This window comes from Drosophila montana, unplaced genomic scaffold, assembly GCF_035044405.1.
Source record: "Drosophila montana isolate Dmon_TW-CO22-7 unplaced genomic scaffold, ASM3504440v1 contig_2178_1, whole genome shotgun sequence".
In the NCBI taxonomy this organism is placed as follows: Eukaryota; Metazoa; Arthropoda; class Insecta; order Diptera; family Drosophilidae; genus Drosophila; species Drosophila montana.
Genome location: NW_026997075.1, coordinates 486600 through 511289, shown reverse-complemented (window position 1 = coordinate 511289; position 24690 = coordinate 486600). Strand labels below are relative to the sequence as shown.

General features: G+C 41.2%; 2 protein-coding genes across 3 annotated transcripts; one reads left to right on the top strand and one right to left on the bottom strand.

The window, feature by feature from the left end:
* Positions 1-340: 340 nt before the first annotated feature.
* CCKLR-17D1 (Cholecystokinin-like receptor at 17D1) lies at positions 341-24690 on the bottom strand. Its single transcript, XM_064681045.1, has 5 exons — positions 24103-24690; positions 7723-7923; positions 7254-7646; positions 1410-1689; positions 341-1329 (listed from the first exon to the last, which is right to left on the bottom strand). The coding sequence occupies exons 1-5, from the start codon at positions 24434-24436 to the stop codon at positions 918-920; spliced, it is 1620 nt and encodes a 539-aa protein (XP_064537115.1). The 5' UTR covers positions 24437-24690; the 3' UTR covers positions 341-917.
* On the top strand, positions 3839-4673 carry LOC135427515 (uncharacterized). Of its 2 annotated transcripts, XM_064681047.1 has the most exons (5): positions 3859-3932; positions 3964-4025; positions 4085-4168; positions 4218-4532; positions 4585-4673. In XM_064681047.1, exons 2-5 carry the CDS (start codon positions 3968-3970, stop codon positions 4647-4649), a joined length of 522 nt encoding a protein of 173 aa, XP_064537117.1. In that variant the 5' UTR covers positions 3859-3932; positions 3964-3967; the 3' UTR covers positions 4650-4673. The 2 variants fall into 2 exon arrangements, with proteins under 2 accessions (XP_064537116.1, XP_064537117.1); XM_064681046.1 differs by having other exon boundaries at positions 3839-4025.

The window sequence follows — 24690 nt, the reverse complement described above, 5'->3', positions numbered from 1 at the left end:
TAACGGACGGTTTCAAACACGCCTTGTGTGGATTTTGCATTGGCAAACACACGGCATGTTTTGTAAAATATCTAGATATTTTATATTTTGAAGAAATCAAATTTCATGCTTGCCAAGTTTCAAAGTTTTTTCTCAGTAAGTCTTGCTGCTTGCTTTTTTTTTTTAAATATAATTAACTATAGTTTGTTATACTTTCAATAGAAATGCAAAACAGGATCTATCTTTTTTACTTTCTTTTTTTTTTTGTTTTTTGTGGTTAGTACCAGGTAAACAGTTTAAGAGATTCTCAATTCTCCAAATGCATGATATAGTTACAATTCAAAGGAGTTGCAGCTGAATGTTTCTCTTGCCACGCCTCTTTACTTATACTCTATGTAAATATGATTTTTAAATACTTTTTTTCTTTTGTATTTCATTTTTGGTTAATCGTATTCGTGATTGCTTGCACATTTAAACATACTATATCAAAAAAAAATTACATTTGTATAAACACTGAAACGCAGACCGCGAATTGCCGGCCAGGACAAGTCTAACAATTTAACAATTAGATTCACAATAAAAGTACAATGCAACAGCTCAGAAGTGATAGATGATTATTATAAATAGATATACTTATTTGTGTATATAATTATATATATATTTTTTGTTTATGCAGCAACCGATGCCATAGAAACCCAAATATAATATTAGTTTTATCCATACCAAACACAACTTACTTGTAGTAGAATCGTTGACAACCACAGTTTCAATTTCTTGCACATCACATACTTGTTTTAGAGTGACTCCGTTTCCATCAGCCCCTCACCCGTTGCATTCCTGACCCTGATTTTGACTGTCTCCCTCTCCCTCTGCCTGTCCTTGTCTCTGTCTAGCTTCCGCGTCAGAGTGCGCGTCCTCTGAAGCTGACGCCGGCTGCCTCAGAGGCGCGGACTCTCCAGTATGGTGTGGCTGGACATGGCCGAATTGGCCAGCGCAATCGAGTTGCCAGCAACCGATAGGTTCGTCTCATTCTTGGAGCGGCGTCGGCAAAATCCAAAGAGTCCGCCATCGCACAGTCGCATGCCCTTGAAGGTGTCCACAAAGGCACGCCGGAAGCTCGCATTCATGAAGCAATAGGTGATCGGATTACAGCAGCTGGAGGAGTAGGCCAGCAGCTGCAAGAAGCTTATGGCCGTGTAGTCCACATACTCATACACCACGGGTCCAATCAGCATAGTCATCGTATTGATCACGTACAGCGGCGTCCAGCAGATGAAGAACTCCAGCACCAGCACAAACAGCATCTTTACCACCCGCTTCTTGCTCTCCAAGCTCTTGCTCTCGTTGGATCTGCATGCGACAATATATGTATATGGAAATCTTAGATGCTGCAATGGTGCTCATAGAGCTGTGATGCCAGGTCGACTTACCTGCGCAGTGTCGCCTCCGTGATGCGCAAACTGGGCGTGGACAACGATTTGCGCCGCTCTCCATCGCTGCCCGCGGTCGTGTAGAGCTGCTGCTGCTGCTGCCGCATTCGCTGCATTCGGCCACAACAGTCTCCAGATCCGCCAAGGAACTGCTGCTGCTGCTGTTGTTGCTGATGGCGCAGCGACTTGACCGAGGCGCTGCGCATGCAGTAAAGATGCCGCCGGCCATCGCAGGAGCCGAATAAGCGCCGCTTGCTGCCGCCATGTGCGTAGCCTTCCGCTGCAAGAGATTGGGCGAGAGAGATAGAGAGAGTATATCAAAGACAAGCCCATGCAATTTCCAATGATAGATGTGGTGGCAAACCTTCCTTTGCTGGGGATACACGAATGTATATTTGATATATTTTTTTCATAACAAATCTAGTTGGTCCTCGCTGAGTATAGAAAAAGAAGGTTCATCAAATACCTATGCAGACAACCCGCTCACTTTTGGTGTTCATTATCGTAAGCAAAATTGAGCTCGAGTCGGCCAGCCTTAAGTTTAGTTTACACTAAAACAGTTCACTTCAAACATGTTGACCGTATATATTCCGTATATTTTCTCTCACTTTGTGTACAGAGGCAAAGATTGTGCGTATACGTAATATATCATTGTTTCTGACATCATTCGCTTAAATTAAGAAAGCTGTTCGACACATCACCACATATTGTATTATATATGTAATATGGAGAATATTGCCAGTATCCATATGTACAATAGATTAAAGAGAATATGCATATTTTTGTTTACATTTGACGAGGGGAAGACTTACATCTACATAAATGTAAGCATGATTCGACGATTTTCCCAATTTAATTTTGTTGTGGCTTAATTGATTCGACTGTTAATAATCGCAAGCTAAAAGCGTGCATGTTTGCTAATGGAACAACATATTTGCATATACAACAGCCAGAACGATTTTATTGAGAGTGCCCCGACCAGCATATATATTAAATATGTAGGTAGGTCTTTTTTTGATTATGTGTATATGTATGTATGTATGTGTGTATGGAAGTACCATGTATGTCTGTATGTCTGTATGTTTATATGTATGTACGTAAGTAAGTTGTATGTCTGTATGTATGTATGTATGTATGTATGTATGTATGTATGCATATATGTTAGTATGTCTGTATGTATGTATGTATATGTGTATATATGAATGACCTCCTATACCAAGTTTTCTTCCAGATGCGCCACACATTTAATATAATGTAATTTTCAATAATGCCCTACTATGCGATTCTCATAAATTTAAGCAAGCTCTACAGATCTTCATGCTTTTTGGATAAGTGTTACATTAAAAATTTGTGTTCAACTCAGTTCATACATTCTCACTCTTATTTACTCTTATGCACTCCTTTTTTTTCCGTCTCTTTCCCTCTCCCCCTCTCTCTCTCTCTCTCTCTCTCTCTCAGTTAACTTTAACCTTTCTATTTCTCTATTTCACTTGTTTTTTTTTATGTCTATATGCGAAAGTTTTCCGTGCCCCCACTAATAGAGAGCAATAAACGTGCGTGTGTGTGCGATTGTTTTGGGTAAGTACATATTTGCATATATATTTATATATATGTATATATAGGTTACGGCAATTCAGACCTGGGCACGGGTTTTATCATGGTGTATATGTACGATACCATTTCTTCCGCATTTCCCTTCAATGGGGTACAGCTTTGTTGTGTTTTATTGTGCGTGTGGAAGGCATCAGTTTTAATAGCGGGCGGAATGGCATTAAAGCTGGCTTATGTAAATCACAATATAACCAATTTAAGCAACTGACTGACAGCTGGCGCTAATCAGTCGCAGTCGGACGATGGGCATTAGACTGTTGCCGAATGGCAGTCGGACAGGCAGCTGCTGGATGAGTATCGTGGACGATGCTGCTGATTCCACTTAATTGGCTGCTCGGCGTGGCAGGGCCTTGGGGCTGGCAACATGGTGCACTTTGCACTGGGCATCGACTGGCCTGCCGGCGCGGGATTAGCAGCTGTTGTGCGCGCTGCAGCTCTTCGCAGTGTGCAAGGCCTGGATGAACGACGCCACTCGCAGGTCACCCACAATCCGTGTGGGCTGGCGGCAACGATGCGTCAAGCTGTTGCCCCTATTTACGCTGCAACGGCTCCGATATATTGCCTCAATCCGCCTCCAGCTGCAGCAGTTCGCGCCTCAAAGCCCTTCGTGGCTGAAGAAGAACTGCCCACACGCCACACGTTGCAGGTGACGGCCTCAGCTGTGCTTTTGCCTGGATGCACAGTGCCTCAAGCTGGGCAGGCAAGTGGCTGCCCCAGCTGGAACCTTTGTTTGCGCTTCGGATATCGGTATATTTCATTGTGTGAAATATATAGATGTACACATATATGTCATCGAATTTCGATTGCTTTAAATATCTTTGGCCGATTTGATGCCATTTTTCATTGAATTTCCTGAATATGAACAGCAGGCCTTGACAATAGCCGGAGCTGAGAGCTGTCGAAAAAGTTGGATGAAAAATGGTTGCTGAAAATACCTTCAAGGAAAAATGTTTAACTGGCGCTTTTGTCTTCAAATCCTGCTATTTATTTTAATTGTGTTCTGGGGTAAGTGAGACCACGCCCACTTCCGGTTATATTGAGTACCAAGCGTTCGCTGTTTGCAGCTGGCATTTGCATTAAGCTGTCGTATGATGTTCTAAAGAAGCATCCAGGTGAGCGTCGTCAAGGAACGGACCGAACCGAGTTGGGTAAGTTCGCCCGGCCCGAATGACCCACTTAGCTCTAACCTTTGCCCAGGTCAGCAACTGTATCCATACGATTTGATGGGCGGCCGAGCGTCTGCTCTGCGCCAGCGTAACGCACTGCTGCGCCGCGAGGGCGTATTCGACAATGGCTACAGCAGCCGGCTGGTGGATCTGGTCTATCGCACCGCCATGAAGAGCACCAACGACCGCAGGCGGCAGGTCGAGTTTGAGCAGAGTGTGGCGGCCGCACGACAGATTATCGAGCTGGCCGGCGCGGCGGCAGACGCCGAACGCACGGCCCACATTCGCCTGGTCAGCGGCGAGGACTCGGTGCCCATCAATGCGCGCGGAGCCATAGATGCGGCAGGTGAGGATCAGCAACTGATTTTTCTCAAGCAACATTAATTCACAAATTGCAGAGCTCGTCGCCGCCGATGACTACAACTTGGCGCATTATACAAGACTAAAGTCAAAAAAGTCGTGAAAAGGCGTCGTTGCTAAGAGTTGATAATTCCACTAACATATTGAATATTTAATTATATATATATATATAATATATATAGAGGGTACACTCTGGCAAACAGTTCATAGGTGTAAAAATCTGTTTTTCATTATCGTTCAAATATTCTGTTTGACCCAAGCCTTTGTAAACTGTGCGGCGGAGATTGCAGCCGCAACCAAGTGCTGGTTAGGGTCATAGATATTCCATTTTTTCCCGACTTCCAAGAGAAGTACTTAAAGAAATTTCTTTTTTAATTTCTCAAGTCAAATTCTCTCAGTATTGAGGCATAATTTTGTCATTGCGAATGAATAAAATATAACTTGTGCTGCCAAATCTTGGGCGTTTGTTGCTGTCGTCGTAATTAGAATACGACAAAAATTACACTTTTAATTAATTATTTTAATTAATTAACATAACGCTAACATAACGTTACTTAGAAACACGTAAGATGAAATGTTCTGAAAGTGCCGAAGATTGAATACCCTTGCTTAACATGAGAATACCAAAAAATAGACTATAAAAATAATTACATTTGTTGTATCCACAGTCTGATCCATTATATAGTAATCAGAGCTAAGACTTTGCCATGGTTAAAACACAAGTGTGTGCTAGGCGGACACGTGCTTTTTGCAAGAGTTCAGTGTCCTGTTCGAGCACAAAAGCCTGCTGTCTGCACAGCTCGTGACCAAGTTGTGATACCCCATGCGAGGCTTTAATGACAACGGGGCTTACAGCAAATATTACGCGTTTAGGGCTCTAATTATATTAAACTTGGTTATGGAAATTGCCAGCGAGAGCGCCGCGCGTTGCGCTGAGTGTAATAAAACATTTTCGCCCATTTCCCCGAGCGGGGCATTGCTAGCTCTAGTGGGCGGCGGGGTGGCTGGCAATTTATGAGACAAAAATGTTAAGTGCCGGCCGTAAATTGCATAGGTTTTAAAAATTTAATAAAATTTATCATCAACTGGCATTGGAGCATGTCTCTCGTTTTTTTTTTTTTAGCTTTTTAGCTGTTTGTGGCAATGTGGTGTGTGGCCATTTACGTGTGTGTGTGTGTGGAATGTGGCATGTGAAAATGGTGACACCATTTGCGGAGGGGACCTGATCTGGTCTCACTAATTTGTGCGTGGCCCTTTTAGGTCGATAAACGAGATAAGGACATTTAACGAGCGTTTAAATGCTCGACCCGCAAGCATAATTTATGGTATTTAATTTGACCCTTTCGCTGTGCCTAACCCCGTCTAATGCAAAGCGGATGTGAAGCGGCACTTAGCCCGCCAGCTGGTATGGCAAAAAAAGAGGAAGGTTTGCTGAAAACCAGCCGAGTGTCCTTTACGGCAGCACCCTGTGATAATTCATTATCTGCGTGGAGCTTTGCATTTAAAAGCACTCGGCAAGAGCGCAAGTCTACGCTAATATGCAATTTCTGTTTGCCTGCTGTTTGAGCCGCTTTCCAGCAAATCCGAGTGGATGGGCGAGATGGCGACAGGGCTGCCAAGTGAACGGGTTTTCTTTTATATTTTTGGTTTGCGGGTCACAGTAATGGGGTAAACGTATACTTTTAGGCACGCGCAGAAAACTAAAAACGTCTCGTTTGACTCGCTGCTGTAACTTAACCCATCCGGAACAGGCTCTAATTAACGCAAATGGATAAACGGACTGCCGCAGGGCCATGCAGCCGACTTGGGCCAGCCTAACCTCACTTAACCCCAATCTGGTAATAATGAAAAGTTCTATTTATGACCTTCTTTAAGAACTTCCAAAGCCATAATTGATTGTCAGTTAGCGGCATCTATTTGGCCCAAATAGCAGCGAAAATTCAAATGTAACCAATTTGGAAAATAGTGTGGCAATATTGGTTAAGTTTAGCTGCGTCACGTTTTATACTTAAAGCAGTACTATGCGGCGTATGAGTAACGCGGTTAGTTAGTAGGAGGAACCGCATCTCGTTAGAGCCGGCCGAGCTGTTGGGCTGTTGCAAGCTGGATCAAGCCGGCTGCCGCAGTGAAACACATTTTTCGCGTGGATGACTTTGCCATGCAAATTGTGTGTGGGCGAACGAAAGCGGGCGGCAAAATGGAGCAGGGCAAGGGGAACGGCCATGTGAGCACAAAATGTTCGCAAATTCAAGCAATTGAAGCTGTCGTCGTCTGATTTTTAGCCCACGCAAAAACTGTTTCTGTTCAGAAATTTTCTTTTACTGGTACACTTATTGAAAGAGTTTTCTTTCAGAGAGAGAGAGAGAGAGTGTGGGTGAGAGTGGGAGGGAGGGAGCAAACGAGATAAATTTAAAGTCGGAAAATGTTTAAGCTTGAATATAGAACCCAACCCAATAATACGAGGGCAGTCTTTTAGGGGAACCAAAACTCAAATACTCTATAATTGAAAGATATTTATATACACAGGTGCGATAAAAATACTATTCACTAATATTATTTCTTATTTAATATTTAAAATAGTTCACTTAGCTTGTTTTCTCTAAACATTAATTAAGAGACCTCTATAAATATCGCTTGCGAAGACTTGTCTAGTATTTGTGCAATAGAAGCATAGCCCGAGCAAAGCCGGGTAATGTTCGCTACTTACCGTAATAGTATTGCGGCAGTCCGCTTGCTTTCTGCTGCTGTAGAAGCATATCCAGCTTGGCGGTGCCATCGATGGCCATCGCCTCCTGGCGCATCTGCATGCGCATCAAGTAGTTGGAGTTGCCGTAGCTGCGCCGGATGCCGGTGCAGCTGCTGTTGTTGTTGCTGCTGCTGTTGCTGCTGTTGGTGGTGAGGCCGACGTCGGGGCCGCTGCTGCCAAAGTTCATGGCGCGCTCGTTGCGCATGCTCACGTAGAGGGTCCGCGTGATAAACAGATAGGCAAAGCTAAGCGCCATTAGCGGCACCACGAGTAGCGCCAGATTGAGAAAGATGTTGTACGCCCGCTCATAGCCCAAGGAGTTGGCCGGCCACTGTTCCCGGCATTTGCGCAATCCTGCAAATCGGAATATTAGGGTTAACACAAGGACTCTGGCTGACTGACTTTAGCCTGGCTAAATTGGCTTACTCACCCTGACGACTGGTCGGCATTAGCTGGCTAAAGATCGCGATCGGTGTCATGCAAACCAGACTGCCCAGCCAGATGAAGGCGATGATCTTGTTGGCATGATTGATGGTCTGCCAGGTGCGAGATCTTAGCGGATGGCAAATGGCATAGTAGCGCTCGCAGGATATGGCCACCAGGGTCCAAGAGGAAACTGCCACCGAAGCGGCTGTAAATAATCAGTGTCAAAATCGAAAGTCCATAAATATGTTGCAGTGTTCAAAAACGTATAAAAGTGGTCCCGTTTGATAATTTCGATAGGCAATAGCTGATATTGTCGATAGTGCGGATATCTAATAAATACATACATTTGATTTGATTCTATTTACATAGTTTATTCCTTAAGATCAGGGAATTCCCAGTGTATGAATTCTTAAAAGAGTGCCCCACTCGAAAACATTAATAGGCAATGACTGATAATATCGATATTACGCAGAGTACATATTTTTTTTAAAATATATTCCTAAATCTTAACCTTAATCTTTAAAATGACTAAAGCTTATACAGTTAATCAAAATGGAGAGACCATAAATGTGTTTCAGTGTTAGAAAACGAACAAAAGCAGCTCGGCGCGTTAATATTGATAGAGGATAGCTGGTGTTACACAGTTACAGATTAATTTATTAAAACATCCAAAAAAAATTGCCATTGGATAGCTTGATCAGATAGAGATATTTATAAAAGTATAGTATAACGAAAATCTATTGACATAGGCGAAAGCTATCAATGACGGCAGCTGCAGAAGGACTAAACAACTTTCGATTGCTGTCAAAATCGATACTGTTCTAATAATGAACAATTACTCCCGGATGTTTTGCTGTTCAAATAAAGCTTCTTAGAGGGTATTTGACATGTCATCAAGTTGCATAGTGGAAGGGAAAGGTCTCATTACATGAGACGCATCATTAAAATGCTAATTTATGCCGACTGTGGTTACGTTGGCGGTTGCGGTTCTATTTCTCGATTCGATTTGTCGGCGCTGGGCATAACAAATGCAAATCATTTGGGCCAGGACAACGATAATGATAATGGCCAAATGGTGGCCAACGTTAACTTTATTTGCATGTCAGTCGCCTGCAGGCGGCATCCCACCTGCGGCGCCACATAATGAAGTCAACCCACCTCTGCCAGATATGCATCATTCATCATAGCACTCGGCACTCGTATTACTAATGGTAGTTGTAGTACTCAATTTGGGCCAAATGCCAAATGCCAAATGCTGCTTCTGATGATGATGATGATGACGATGCGCGGCTGCCAGTCAAAGGGCAGAGGCCTGCTGCCTGCTGCTGCAAAATTAGGCCTTGCGTTTCCATCAAAAGCCGTTTCCCATATTGCCGTTCACTTTTCTGGATCCGCTGGCATGCAGATAGAAAGCAAACAGTGACACCGACACGCAAGCATTAAGGACCACGGATGTGTGGGCCATCGGAGACGTTGGGCTTGAGGATGGAGGAGGATGGGCATCGGGGATTGGACCGTGCGACCGTGGGCCTTGTTGGATTTTGTGGGCTGCAAAGTTGAAACTGTTTTTGGTTCTCAGTGGGCGTGCGAGTGTGTTTGTCTGTGTGTGTGGGTGTTTATTGTTGTTGTTGTTGTTGTTGTGTGAGCAGCAACCCATTAGCTGAGCGTGAGCCAAATTGTTAAACAAGCCAAGCTCATTAACAATGAAACAAAATTAAATTTAGCTCCGCCGCAGCGGCGCAGCGCCGCATCTGACCACGGCCATGGTTCAATGAGTCCGCCCGCAAATAAACATGCAAATTTTATGGAAATGCTAAATATAGGAAAATTGGACTGCGACAGTTCCCAGCCCAGGCCGACTTAGAATCTAGCTGGCCGAATACACAATAGCTGCGTACACGCCAATCCCAGAGGCAATTCTCTGAAAAAGCACTTGACTGAATATGTTGAAAATGCTGAAAAGTTGAAAATGCTTCAAATCAATTGGGCCCCACAGATTTTCAAAATGTAAATACAATTTCAGGCAATTGTGTTTTATGTCGCGCACGTCGCACAATTTTCAGATATTATTGTTCTGCCCCAACCCCTGCAGCCAATGTTATTGGAATGCCAAATCTGTGTAGTTTCCAGTGTGAAAGGTCGTTAAAGGACTCGAGGCAAAGTGTTGAATCTCGGCAACAGCTTAAAACTGTTTAAAGTCACGCCACGGCGCTGTAGACTGAACTCTACTCTACTCTAAAAAATGGGTACTTTGGTTTTGTGCTCTTGTGTGAAACAGGGGCAAGTATCTCTGGAACCAATAAGCTGTATTATATATTCTTGATTAGCATTTAAATGTCTGTCCGTATGTATAAGTGAGTGCATATATCTGAGAACCTATAAGGACTAGACTTGAAATCGATCAAAGTCGATATCGCAATCCTATTTCTCTTAGGTTTAACGTGCTAGATTCTCAAAATTGGACAGGTAACTTCGCGCAAGTTTATTTCGCTTTTTGAATACGAACCCCCAGCAGAGACACCTCCTTTGGTTGCCTTTCGTCTATGGAAAGTGGAAATCAGTCGAAAGTGAAAAAAATCATTTACTTATTTCCATTCATTTAAATTTATTTAATAAACCGAGCTTAGCTTGCTTGAGCTTGAATGGAATCTTCTTCAATTTCAGTCACAATTTTGCACATTACACATAAATTCGGAATTGTTTAAGCGATTACAAGCAACTGCCCGGGCCTAAAGGGCTTTAAAGTGGTTTATGCCTAATGCATATTAGCATAATAATATTTGCATATTCAATAGATATTTTCAATTGGGCAATTGCCGTGGGCCAATTTGCTAAGCATGCTCATGGCCAGTCGTATATACACTCACGAAAGGTATAATTAATGTATCATGAAGGCTATTCAATTTAATTTCGAACTCGTTAAGCTTTGCTTTATCCGTATTTTCGAAATCGCAAATTTATTTTTAAGCATAGCACTTGCCTGTTATGATATTGAATGGTCATAAATGTAGATTTCGTAACAAATTCAGTTCTATTTAATTTAATTACTTCTTATTTATCATTTAAATATTTGACAGCTACTTCTACTACTCGAACTTCTTTTACTTTAAGTCAACGCGTATAGTTATTCTTTTGTTTTGAATTCTTTGTTTTCATAAATATAGTATCAGAGGCTCGTGTCGCAAGTCATTTGACCCAGTGGGACTTTAGTTTAAAGTAGAAAGTATGCTGGTTCTAGAATATAAAAATTGGTTTATTGGTTGTTAAATTCGGCTTATTTTGTGAAGTCGACAGCAGACTTGGCCCAATTAGGCGACTGTCCGGCCATTAAATAGGATTTACAGTACACCTCTTGCACAGGCATAGTGTCCACTTTTTTTGCTGTTGCTTTGCTGTCGCTGTTGTTGCTGTTGCTTTGCTGCTCTATGGCAAGCAAGCAACAGGGATTGAAATTTGGGGCTCAAATAGAGGCTCATTGAATTGTAAATTTGCTAAAATAAGCTCGTGTGTGGGCAGCGCCTGTGGCAGGTAATGCTTATGCAGCTTTCTCATCTCTCAATTCCCATTTCGCTCCTGCTCCTGCTGGCTTGACATGCGTCGCATGCTACACGCCCAGAAGCCCCAAAGCCCAAAGCCCAAACACCCAAACGCCCACGCCTGGCCGCCCACGCATGGCATACGCCCGTGCACTCGTGCACTCGGAGCTTTCTATTGCAGTTCTGACCATTTCATTTCGATTCGTTTCATTTCGCGGGGCTGCTGATTACACATATTGCCATTTGCATATTTGTTCAGGGGACTGGGACAGCTGAACTCGTTTCACATTTAATTACAAACGGCATTCTCTACTAACCACGGGCTATATTTGGGTACTATTGTTTAATATGTCGCCGCTGTGAATGCAAATATGAGTCAAGAAAATTAGTTATGGATGCACAAAAAGTTAATACATTAATTGATGGATACTATCCTACCTATTAAAAAGTATTTTTCAAAATAACACGATTTTGATACCAGTTCTTGAGCCCGTCATTTAAGCAACAGATCAATCAGGAATACGGGCTCGAGTCTAGGGAAAGGGTATGGATGCAGCATTGTCTTAAGCCGAGGGCCACATATATATATATAAATATATATCTATAATAGTTATAGTATTAGACCAATATGTGCTTATTATTGTCGTGTATGTCTAGTATTGAGAAAAAAAAGGTCAGATTTTCTTGTCCAGACCAGATTGCTGGGCTTACTCTATGATGGATGATCCACATTCAAGTTCTAGTCAAATGCATTTTTGCCACGCTCAAAGTCACATTTGCTGTGGCATTAAGTTTGCCTTGCTTGCAGCCCCTTTCCAAAAATATAACCAAGAAGACATAAAACCTAGCATTTATACAAGAAGGGTATTTGGGAAGGATCTCTTACCCCCAGAGTAATTGACCGAAAGGTTGTAAACCTGTTCTTATAGTGCTTGAATATATGTATGTTGCTGTTGGCGCCCTTTGACGCATTGTTCTGTTGATTTTCAAATGGAAAATTTGTTAGTAAAAAAGAAAAAGTTATTTACTTTATACCAGACTTGAATGCGCTAAAACACAAACAAAAGTCTGGCAATTGGTGAAGCAAGCATTCTAGGTACTCCACTAACGGATGCCCTTTGGCCCGAGGCAAAGTCGTGCCAATTTGCTGCTTAATTAATTCATATGAAGCCAGACGCCCAAAAATGTTGAGCGTGTTTTTGTATTTGGCCCAACAGCTAGCGAGTTTTTTTTTGCGGTTGCCAGGAACCAAGGCCAATTTGCATGCAACAACGCCCACCTGTCCAAGCCCGCAGGTGTGGCTGCCCCCCTCGATCAATGAGTGGTATAGGGGTGGAGTTGGCGCGTGGGATAACACTTAGACCGCCTCTGCAGCACAGAAGTTCGCTGTAAATGCAGCCAACATTTAAGTAAATAAACAAAAGTCGGAAAAACTCAAGCAAACTTTTAGCAGGAATCAGTCAGAAAGACAGACCCCGAGCAAGTTGCAACATGAAATTTGGTTAAGTCAGCTTTGGCCGAGTTGCAATTACAACTTGGCGTACAAGTTGTAAAGTCAGAAACGTACATCAAGAGTTAATTAAATGTGGGCTCACCTATTCGACACCTATCCGCACCAACCATGCCCTGCCCTGCCCTGCCCTATCAACATTAAATTCTAAAGTTTACCCAGTCTCGGCTCGAGTGACGCCTTGATACTTTTCGTGTGCTGTGATTGGCCAATTCCCAGTTCGAATGCTATTTTCCCACAATTTCAGTATGTTTACCCCTGCTATGAATATACTCTGTTAAGCTATTTATGCCATGCAAATGAAACTTTAACCTTTGTGTAGGCGACTAACAACGCGATTTTAAACGATTTTATAAATATTCCAAAGGGGTTAAATCAACAATATTCATTCACGCGTTTGGAATTAGAATAAATAAATTATTTAAATTCGAAATTCAGCTTTGCCAATTTGCCGGCAGGTTCAGCTAATTTATCTGCCCACGCAATGAAATTGAGCTAACAAGTTGGATATTGGAAATATTGTTTTGTGAATTGCCAAATGTCTCCAAGCGTATTAAATCCATAAATAGCAATTTATGTATAAAATCTGAATTCATAATTTAATTGTATCTGTAGTTCAATATCGTTGGCTCAGCTCGAACCAGCTGCCTGCCTTCAGATGCGGCATGTGAAACTGTTTTGCCACAGCCTTGAATCCAGATATTTGTTCATTTATTCGCTTATCATATATTTTCTTGATTTTAATTAAAAAACTGAAGTTTTAATTTAAAATTGCCCGTTGTGCTGAAAGTATTGCGAGTCGTAAATATTTGCATATTCAAGATGCGGGCTAAATTTGAGCTCCACACCCAAAATTAGCAGCTACCAAATATGGTAGAAATGCAATGAATGGGAGCAAGGTAATTTCTACTTTGCAGCTGGATTTCTCACAAAAACTTTTCTATTTTCAAGCAAATTTACTTCTGTTCTGTTCTGTATTCAATTCGAATGTTTACTTATTAGCAGCTGGCTGGGTTAAAGATTCGTTACATGGAAGAATTAAATTGGAATTTCGGGTTCGATGCAAAACCTGCTTGCAGCCGTGATCTACATGGACTAAAATTACATGGAAACACAATTTCATTTGAATTGCATACATTTGGGTACATATCAAGTATATTTGCAGGTCAATATTGGGTCAGGTTTTGGAAAGCAACTGAATTCATAAAGCTATCAAAGGCAGAAGGAAGTACTCTTTGGTATGTTTTTGCATGTAATTTGTCTGTCTAGGGAAACAGGGAACAGGGAAACATCTAATATCTCTGTGAGCCAAACGTGTCCCAATATACTGCAAAGAATTGCAGGTGGATGAAAATGCACTGAATATTGTTCAGAAATAGATTCGAGACAAGAGGGAAAATCGCTTTTAATGGGACATTCAAATAAGTGGGTACATATCGACCGATGGATGTCCGCATCTCAAAGGCAATTCGTTATGTCCGGGCGGTCCGCATCTCTGGTCGTTGTTTTTGATTTAGTAGTCCGGGCATTTGCTTCACGGCCGTAACTTGCCATAACTGCGATTTCATGGACTGAGTCGTCAGCTGAAAATAAAAAAAATCATCTGTGTGCTGGCTTTGAAAAGCCCATCCAGTCGCCGGACTGCCTGTGCTGTGCGTATTATCAATAAAAATCATTTCAATTTGAGTTAACAATAAAAAATGGCAACGCAAAACTTTCGGACGTCGTAAAATATAAGAAATCAGCAATTGTCTGTCGCAAAGGACCGACCGAAAATTGCCCTATAGAGCTATTCACGAAACAGCCTACTTTATCCTCTTCTATGCATGTAACTTGGGTCTGGGTGACTGAGCACAAGCATAAATATCAATATACAAATACACAATATACACATACATATACATATTTATATGGATATATACACATACATACATATATGTAGATATTTGCCAATTGGACACAGGGTATATCAGCAGCCATTGCCGGAACCTGCTGCAATTCCTTTGTTTTTTCTTCTGTTTGTTCGCTTTTTCTGCTTTTTCCATTCCGACTGTGTTTAACTTCGGGCCCGAAAAATTGTGAAATTATAAAAGAAATTGGTTTCCATTGTTTTTTTTTATCGACAAGGCGTGGGCGGGCAGCCAAAAGAGGACCAACTGTCACGCCATTTGCCGAAGGCTCAATTTTATTGGCTATATGTGTTTTTCCGGCGTCCAACTCCAGCCCACATTCGGCACGATGCTTTAAGGCATATTGTAAAACATAACAAATTAAAATGTGCTGCGCGCCAGACAAATTGACAGGCAGCCAAAATGACAGACACTCGCCATGGTAGGCGGCAGGGGAATTATCTAGTTTGAATTCAATGTCTACTAATTAACATATTTTATTTTCCAATTGAATTAGACACGTGCCGCACGCCAATTAGGCCTAAATATTTGTTTCAGCTTCAGCAGAGAGCTGAACTGACGACGACAACAAATATAAACATGTTTTTTTTTTTTCAGTTTTTGCATATTTAATAGTTTATCCTCATTTTTGACAAATAACTTAAAGCAATGTTTAACTCTACTAATGAGAAATTGTTGGTGTCAAATCTTAAGTTTCGATTTTAACTTTTTAATTTATCGTTTAATATTTGTAATAAGTTGTCTTACGCTTTTTAATTCATGTCAATTCTTAAATTGAAAGAGTCTTGTAGTAAAACGTTCTCTTAAGTTTTCTGTTCATGTTAAGTTAAGTTGAGTTAAGTTAGGGTTTAAGTTTTAAAATTTAAGCTGGGTTGGTATCTTCCACAATAAGACAATATGCTCGATTCCAACATAAGTATTAATATTATCTCATGGCAAGCTTAAACTCGATCAATGGGCATTCCTTTATTAAAATCCGGAAAAGTCGTATTCATTATTTTTAAAAATGAAAATTACTTTTAAAGTGAGCGCAAAGGAATACAAATTTCGCCCAAGCAACTTTAACCAACATTTTTGGAATTTTTCAAAACTTGGAAATTGGTTTTCACAAACATCTTCAATATGTTGGAAGTAGAAAGGAATTTCGCACATCTGAACCAACTTATAATGCTTGATAATGTTGTATATCTATAGGGTATTGTACGCTAATGCTCAGTTAATATTTTGGTTTTGTGCTAATTGAAGGGTGCAGTTTGGCAAATCAATTGGCAATTGATTTCTGTTTCAGGCACTTGTGCCGAAGTGCTATTATCCAGCATAATGTCAACAAAATGAGCTCTTCAAACATATTGGCCCAACGATATACATATATATATATATATATATACGCAATGTGATGTATATACGTGTTCAAATACTACATTTGGACAAATACGCAAACAGTAAGCCACTTAACAATAGACTGGCAAATATGTGGGCATATGCGAAAGCACAGGCAGCGTTTTGATTGTTTCCGGTTAAGAGTCACTTTGCAGTGGCTGGCTGAAGGGTGGGGACGTAGCCATGAGTGCAACTTGAAGGAAACATTTAAGGATAGAGTCCCCCACGGGCAAGTGATAAGGCGACAAGATACTTTACTTAGAGCATGCCAAGTGCTGCAAGCTTCCGTCTTGCCTCAACGTGCCGCGTCCGGAACGACAGGACTTGCCGCACAAGTTTTTTCATCTCGCACTTGAATTGCACTTCATGAACAACTTTTCACCCAAGTGCATGTCGACGTACTGTCTTGCATGTTTTGTTTGTCCATGCTGCCGAGTTTTTAGTTTCAATGCCCCCTCGGGATAATATCAAATGCAACCAATCTCTGTGTCTGGCGACGAACACAGAGGCAAGCCGTATACCTTATCTATGTATGGGCGTGGCAGCCAATCTATTTAAACCAGCATCGTAATTGTAGCCGGCCCTGTTGTTGTTGTTGTTTCGAAGCTGACCAGCCGAAAACTTTTGCAATGATTCGTACACAACTTTTCTGGCTCACAGTAAATTGGAAAACAAATTGGGTGCCAAAACGGACGAGTTGCTGGTCAGGTGGCAGCAAAGGTCTAACTGCTGCCTGGCTAGCCATAGCTTTAATGCATGTCCCTGGCGCTGCACTAGTATTATTATAGCATCATTTCAGAGGTCAAAAGCGACAAATATATGTATATACATACGTTGGCTAGTTAGTTATCGGCCTGGAACTGGCTCGGAGACTGTGCCGTCTTGTTATCGAGCAGATGTCGCCGCCGGAGCGTTGCTATGTCTATGCCCCTGCTTATCGGCATTCGCAGCCAGCAACTGCGGGCCCCCTTCCCCCCTTGGAATATCAACCAAATCAGAGTCTTGCCAAAGTTTAAATTGCCTCAAGGCAAATCTTTTCTTTTTTCTTTTAAAAAAAATGGCTGCTCATTTGTATGCTTTTGTGACATGTGACAACAGCAAATACACGTGCACACGCGCACACACACACACACACACACACACACACACACACAGAAAAGGAGCTTCCTTTTCCCCTTCCCCGTTGTTCGTCGCATTAATTTAATTCAGATTGTGAGGTGTATTTCATAGGTGCGAATTTCCTCTAAATATTTGTCGTTGGTCTGCTCTTATACGCATAGTTGTGCGTGTGTATGAGTGTGTCTGTGCTTGTGTGTGTGCGTCCCCTTGCACAACAAAGTGTTTTTTTAAAGACGCCTTAAACTGGCTGTTATTTAGAACTTATCAAGAAAAAGCCTCAAACATATCCCATTAGTTAGATTAGCATAGGAAAAATGTGAATTTAAATTTATTTACTTATGATTTATTGCAAAGTTTTAAAATTTACAGCTGTTATTCACTGTGTATTCTTAATTTCATATATTTCATATATTTATTTAAAATAATTAAAATAAACAAAAACAAATTTTGTTTTAGTATTGAAATAACTATTTTTTATTTCGCAGGCTCTAATATGTTTTACCTGACGACCAAATCCTGCCGTGTCTAGTTGTACGTTTGTCTATATTAACAGCTATTGCATAATGGACAGGTAATGCTAGAGTTATACTAGTCGCTTTTTTAAGCCACATGCAGATTCAAATTTGCTTAAGCTCATCAATAAATGCGATATACATCAATTTAAATCCGCCCATTTCGAACATATCTCGCTTATTTAAATAAAAAGGTGCGGTAAATGTGACGTGACGTTCTCATGAAAAGCTGTTTTAAAAAACTTTTAATTAAATAATTCAAATAATAGCACAAACACGCTTTGTTTGTGATGTAAATACAACATTAACTCTCTTTGAAAAGAAATATGTACATCGCAAATAATTTTTACCAAGCCAAAAATTGCTTTTGTTCTTGCATTGTCTGCGGACGGTCAAAAAAATATCTATATGCAAAATGAATTTATTTGGTTGTGCAAATACATTTTACTTAGCCAAACGAGCAGATAAAAGAAGAAAACTATTTATTTTCTACACCAGAAGCTCGGGCTCAGCGTGTGCTATGATGATTTGTATGGCAAAAATTTGCTTATAACAAATTCCATTTTATTTATTGGTGCTTTGTAAAATTGTGCACCAGCTCGAATGTATTTGCGAAATGCAATATAAATAAAGAGTCATTTTTTTTTGTAATAATTTAATTAATGAAATCATCAAATCATATAGAAAATAATCATATTAAACGTAATATTTATTTATATTTAATTAAGACTTTAACGCTTTTCCAATGCACACTTTTTCTCCTCCTTCAAAATCAAAATTAAGCACGTTAAAAAATGTACAATATTATTTGAAAAATGTGCAAGGTTATTCAGCGGGTGAAAATTGCAAGTCGAGGCGGGAATTATGATGTTGGGCCAACACAAACGTGGCCGTAGAGAGTGCTAGTAGAGAGTGGAGCGACGAGCGGGGAGCGGGGAGCGGGCAGCGGGTAGCGGTGCGTCCACAGGGCTATTTGCGGTGCTGTGGAACTTTGTCTGTGGGTGTATTTGAGTGTACTTTATGCTTTTAGTTGGTTGGCTTTTAGTCTTATTGAAAACTAAGGGCAAACAAAACAAATATGCTGTAGAGCATGTAAAAATGGGAAAATTGAATTGAAAAACATTAAACAACATAACATTACTCTAGTCGGCAGTGCTCGACTTGTAGATACCCTTTTATCTTTCCCTACCACAAACACAAGTCCGTACGTCGTAGCAAACAAAACTGATCTGCCATATTGACAAATGACCCTTAATACTTTAATAAACATATCGATGATGAGCAAGAAATAAGTATATATCTTATAAGGTCGGATATGCTTCCATCTGCCTGTTACATGCAGTTGCACAAAACAGTTTTACTTTACTTTTTAGCCGTTTTCAATGTGTTGAGGTCATAAAAAACACACACAACAAACTACTTTTAAAGTCGGCCATGCAGCTGCGCAGTTTCTAATTGTTGTGGGACGCACTGTTCTGCCATCTGTGACTAATATTCTGGGAACCAGGCCAACCGCATATACAGTTTGGTCCGTTTGTTTCTCTTTCAATTTCGATTATAATTTGCTGCGGGCGGACGTGAGAGAAGAAAGCCGGATAATTGATAAGCGCAAGTTGAGTCGATCTTAAATAAATATTTTCTTTGTTTGTTGCACACATTTTTCTCAATTTTTCTCATTTCTCATAATTTTGCGCAACTTTTCGCAATTTTTCGCCATTTTGTTCTATTTACGCCTTATTAATGGCCTTTGACATGTTGCAGCAACAGCAACACAGGATAAATAAAAATAGTATAAATATAGGAGAAGATATAAAAGTCCAATTAATAATTAATTTGCTCGCTGTCAGAGCTGTGAATAAGACCGCGGCGTTTGGCCGACGAGCACGGCGGGGCATCGTCTGGAATTATTTGTATTCTATACATTATATAGTATATATATAGTAGACTATATATATATACTGCTTGTATACGGTCTGCGATTTTTGTTCATTTCGTTTCAAAGAAAAGTGTAGCATACATTTTGGGGTTGAGGTTTGCACTTAGCGGCTGACAGGCGTGAAAAGCCCTTGGATTAAAGATTTGATTCGAGCTCGAGCTTGGAGCTTTGCCAAGTAAAAATTGAAGATTGGCAAGCAAATTGAATTTGGCAGTCGACGATGGCAATAACCGGATTCCCAGGCTGGCGCATATAAATCAGGCAGCAGGCAGCAAACCCTTCGGCTAGGGCATCGGCTTGAACATGAACTTGGTTTCTGGTTCTCGATGCGACTTCGTCTGGCTAGTGCAGCGAGTGCACCTTGACATAATGATGGCCATAAATCGGTGTGACAGGCCGTATAGCAACGAGCGACGTTGACATTTATAAATTTACGAGCCAGTGCCAGTGGATGCCGTGCAACAGATGTGCTCCAAGTCGGTGCCGAGCTGCCAGAAGGCGTGTTTGGCCAGCAAACTGCCATATGGCGGCATCCCCATGTATGTGTGACACTTTTGCCTGATGTCGGTTTGGGGTTGGTCGTGTGGCACGTGCTGTTGTTGTTGTTGTGCCCGACACTGCATATTATGCTTTTAATAAGTTGCTCATGTGAGTGTCGAGCTGAAAAAATGAATGTCTGCAATAAACATGCACGGAGCAACAATTTCGTCAGCCAGCCAGCTGAATACAAACTCGAACTAAGTTAACAACATTATAAACATCATCATCGGCAGCAGCAGCCGCAGCCCCAGTCCCAGCCCCAGTGGACCCGGACCAGGAAACGGAAACAAGTCATAAAACTGCAGATGTGAAAAAAAAGGTTGGCAAAGCCAACAACATTTGCAACGTTTTACAGTTTGCGCATAATAGAACGTAAGCTTTGTATAAATCAAAGAGAAAAACTGCAAAGGGAAATACCTAAAACTATGAATGCCTTGGATTATATCTGAATAGTTTTGTGAGATTCACAGCAGAACATTAAAAGTACATATTAAAGTTTGTCTCTTGGAGGCAAGGCTAGCTTTAATGGCGACAGAAGCACATGATTTGTGTGCTTCATTTATTCACAATGTGTTTGTTTTTTGCTTTTTATTTGTATTTTTTTAAATATATGCAAGTCCAATTTGAAGTCTGTCTCTGGCTGCTGCGCTTATTCACTATTGTTTCTAGTTGGCTTTTATAACATTCTTATTCTTCTGGCTCAGCGACTTTGATGAGACAATTTACATATAGATGCGCACATTTATTTATGTATATGTGTGCCCACCGTGCAACAATTGAAGCAGACACACATAGTCGAATCGTTGGAGCAATGCTAAAGTATTTTTAAAGCACACACACACACACACACTTCAGCTGCTCACAGAGACATTTGCACATTCGCAGAGTTTCACATTTTCACATTTCCACATTTCCACATTTTCACAATCTGGCAGCACTCACGTTATGCTAAGACTTGCCTAATTCGCATTGAAAATAAGGATTTGCCTCGTATTATCTGAGAAGCATTGTTACGGGCTTGGCATTTGCCTTGGCTTAGGCACAGATGCAGGGCCTGGCCAGAAGCTTCAGCCACTCGGCTCAGTAGCTGTATCTGTATCTGTGTATTTATCTTTATTTGTGTGTGTATGCGTGTGTGCTTGTGTGCGTGTGCTTTGAAGCACTTCAATTTATGCTCGCAGCATAAATATATTCTAAATTTATGTATTCACTATGTATCCAGCTAGAGAGCGTCGAGAGCACCAACATTAATACATAATTTGTTTGGCCTTTGTTTATAAAACTTTGTGCCCATGCAGCAGCAGCTTAACTATAACATTGTAGTTCAACTTTTGGAGTGGTGCGCCAACCCTTGGCGGGTTTCGGTGGTGCCGAAAGCGCTTGCAGCTAAGTAAATCAAGTTTATCAATTGATAAGCATTTGTGACAGGTGCCAGAACAAGTTCTCTAAGCTGCTGTTAACAGGCAGCAAATTGGCAACCGTCTCAGCCATGTGACTGGGCGGGGTCGGGGCTGTACGGTTAGGTAACCAAAACCGATCATCGACATTTGCTGGGTCACAGCTATTTAATTTGTGAGGGGATTCAACAAAATCACAAAGGGCCTACGAGCACAATGTCGGCAACCCATTTGCTCTCGAGTCAATTTTGGTCTGAAAATCGGGTTGCTTCTTGCTTCATTTCTTGCTTTATGGAACGACTTATAACTACACAAGTGAGTGCCGCTCCATAACCGGTAATTTCCGCCCCAAATGTGTGTGTGTGTGTATGCGTGTGTGCGTGTGTGTGTGTCTATGCATATTTAAACTTTTGAACCTTTGGTGCGGCCATTGTTATAACTTTCCAGTGGTGACTCGCCAGCGCTCGTTTGCCGGGTCGATGACTCTTTAGCTTCTTATGACTTGTATAATAAACAACTAAAAATGCCAAAGGCGAGTGTGCTCTGCCAAAAAATACCCTGGAAGCTGGGATGATTCTTGAATACAGATAACCCGTTAAAGCGATTGCTTATGCTGATCAGAAAGCTTTCCATTTGTTCTAGCAAATATCATATGTGGTAAAAATAAGACCATGTGTAATAAAAAACTTATGTTAGAAATCGTTTGTCCTGAAATAAACTTCATATAAACCTGATACGACATTCATCTGTGCCAAATCGTCATTCGGACTAGGAATATATAGAGTTTGTTAGATCGAACTTGTCGTTCTCTGCTTTGGGCATACACTTGCACATCTTTATCATAACCAGTTGCTGCGCATTCAAATTGCTGCTGGGTATTAAAAGGGTATAGGAAATCGGTAATGGGCGCTTATGCGCGGTGGCATACTTTATGGCGCGCCAAATGGCACTTACTTTAAATTATAAATGCGTTGCTCACAAGCTCTTATGTGGAATATCATTATGCATAAGTAATAGGAAGTATTGTCTATAAAAGACTGGCCATAAAAATGAAATCAAATCGCATAAAAATGACATGCTAGATTCTTAAATAGTCTCTGCAGTCAGTCGTTTAAAGCAAATTGCTTATGTGTTCATTTTAATGGATGCATGTCAAAGATTTTAAATAAACTTTTGTGCAAATTTACATAGATACATTATTATTGCATGTGACTCTCGTTAATAGCACAGACAGGCTGATGCCCTACCGAGTTCCTGGCCCCTGATGGACAGAAAGTGGACTTTGAGTGAGTATTTTTTTGAACAAATTTCAAAATTTGGTATTTTCTTAAGCCTTTTTGAACATTACTCGATAAACAAAAATATTAACATGGATAATATATATAACAAGTAGATTTGGTAATAGATACAAAAAAAAATTAATAATATAATTTTGTTAACTAGTGTAATAGATGCGGGTTGTTCTGGAAATAGCTATAAAGGCAACCTGCCAGGATTTATTTTATGTAATTATAACTAATTTAATACCTTGATGAAATTAAACTTAATAGCTTAAATGAATATGTTAATTAATAATAGGTCTTAGTCGCTTTACATTCATTTGATAAACGTATTTTGTAATTACCTTTAACCCTATAAAGAAATGTATATATAACATATATGTATAAGGTCATTTTATTTTCAAAATATTATAAGCTAGCTTATGGTATATAATTGAACTATTTTACATTATCTATTTAGAAACACCTTTGGCTTATCATATTTCGAATGCGACACCCACATCAAATTTCTTAAGAGCCCAGATTTACGGATTTGTGTGTGTGTGTGTGTGTGTGTGTGTATGTGTTTGGATGCGTTTCTAATGTGATTAGATGATTAGACAGTTCATTTCATAGAAACGTTTCGCCAAATTTGTCACATGTGCGCATTGCGATAAGCTGGACATTAACCCATTTCATTAAGTAGCAAATATTTAAACCCAGCTTATTTGGGGTGTCTTCATTTAAAGCCACAAGCACACACGCCTTGTTGCATTAAGGCCACTAGCATTGGGAATAGCCAGACGCAAAAGCACGACGAACACGCACACACACACACACACACGCACACACACATACGCACACCCTCTGTTCAAGAGGCTGCTCTATGTAGGGCATCTGAAAACTCAGAGATTTCAGCCAGTTTTCATAAAACTTCCCACATAGACATACTCTGTACAGGGCTGACCGAGTCGCGTCTACTTATTCGTTTCAATTCCAAAATCAGATTCCGTCCCAGTTTCAGTTTCAGTTCCATTGCATTCCGCTTTACAATTCAAATAGCTGCCCACGCTTTATTTTCGCACTGAATAAGCATAATACTGTGTGCATGCGTGTTGGTATATATGTATGTATATGTATGCATGTGTGCATGTATGCATGTGTGCATGTATGTATGCAGTATATGAATTCATAAAAGCGGACAGACGCACATAATGACTGCGGCCACATGGGACAGCTGCAGGGCAAAGGTTCACTTCAGGCGGACTCGGAGCAGCCGACTTACCTTGAGCGAACTGGATGAGCTTGCAGAGGGACTCGCCAAAGATGAAGTTACGCAGCAGCGTTCCGACCAGGGTGACGGGCATGCAGAGCACGCCCAGCAATATGTCCGAGATGGCCAGATTGAGCAGAAAAACATTGGTAATGGTGCGCATGCGGCGATTCTGCACGAGGGTGAGCACCACCAGCAGATTTCCCACGACGGCGCAAAGCAGAATGATGCTGTAGCAGGGTATCACCCAGATGGGCACATCAGCGATCACCCGCGACATGCTACGGTTAGACGGCACCAACTGCGTGGGCATTACCGTAGTACCGGATGCAGTAGCCGATGTCATTGTTGCCTCCGATGCCAGAGAGCCGGACACCGATCGCGCCGGTGATGCTGGCGTCGGCTCCGGATCCAGCTCGTTGCTATAAATGTAGAGATCACTGCCGTTGAGCCCATCGCCGCTGCCGCTGCCGCTGCCGTAGATCTCGTCAGCGACATAGCTGGCATTGAGCTGCAGTGCAGCATTCGTGGCCAGCGGCGCGAGCGCAGACAGCAGCTGACGGTAATTGTAAATGGCGCCAATCGTGAGGCTGTCTCTAA

What these genes read in the sequence shown, in the direction of transcription:
- LOC135427515 (XM_064681046.1), top strand. Translation starts at nt 3,968, where the DNA reads ATGTTTAACTGGCGCTTTTGTCTTCAAATCCTGCTATTTATTTTAATT. An exon ending in TATTTTAATTGTGTTCTGGG is followed by an intron (nt 4,026 to 4,084) that starts GTAAGTGAGACC and finishes CGCTGTTTGCAG; the next exon opens with CTGGCATTTGCATTAAGCTG. An exon ending in CGGAGCCATAGATGCGGCAG is followed by an intron (nt 4,533 to 4,584) that starts GTGAGGATCAGC and finishes CACAAATTGCAG; the next exon opens with AGCTCGTCGCCGCCGATGAC.
- CCKLR-17D1 (XM_064681045.1), bottom strand. Translation starts at nt 24,436, where the DNA reads ATGACATCGGCTACTGCATCCGGTACTACGGTAATGCCCACGCAGTTG. An exon ending in GCTCATCCAGTTCGCTCAAG is followed by an intron (nt 7,924 to 24,102) that starts GTAAGTCGGCTG and finishes GATTATTTACAG; the next exon opens with CCGCTTCGGTGGCAGTTTCC. An exon ending in AATGCCGACCAGTCGTCAGG is followed by an intron (nt 7,647 to 7,722) that starts GTGAGTAAGCCA and finishes TCCGATTTGCAG; the next exon opens with GATTGCGCAAATGCCGGGAA.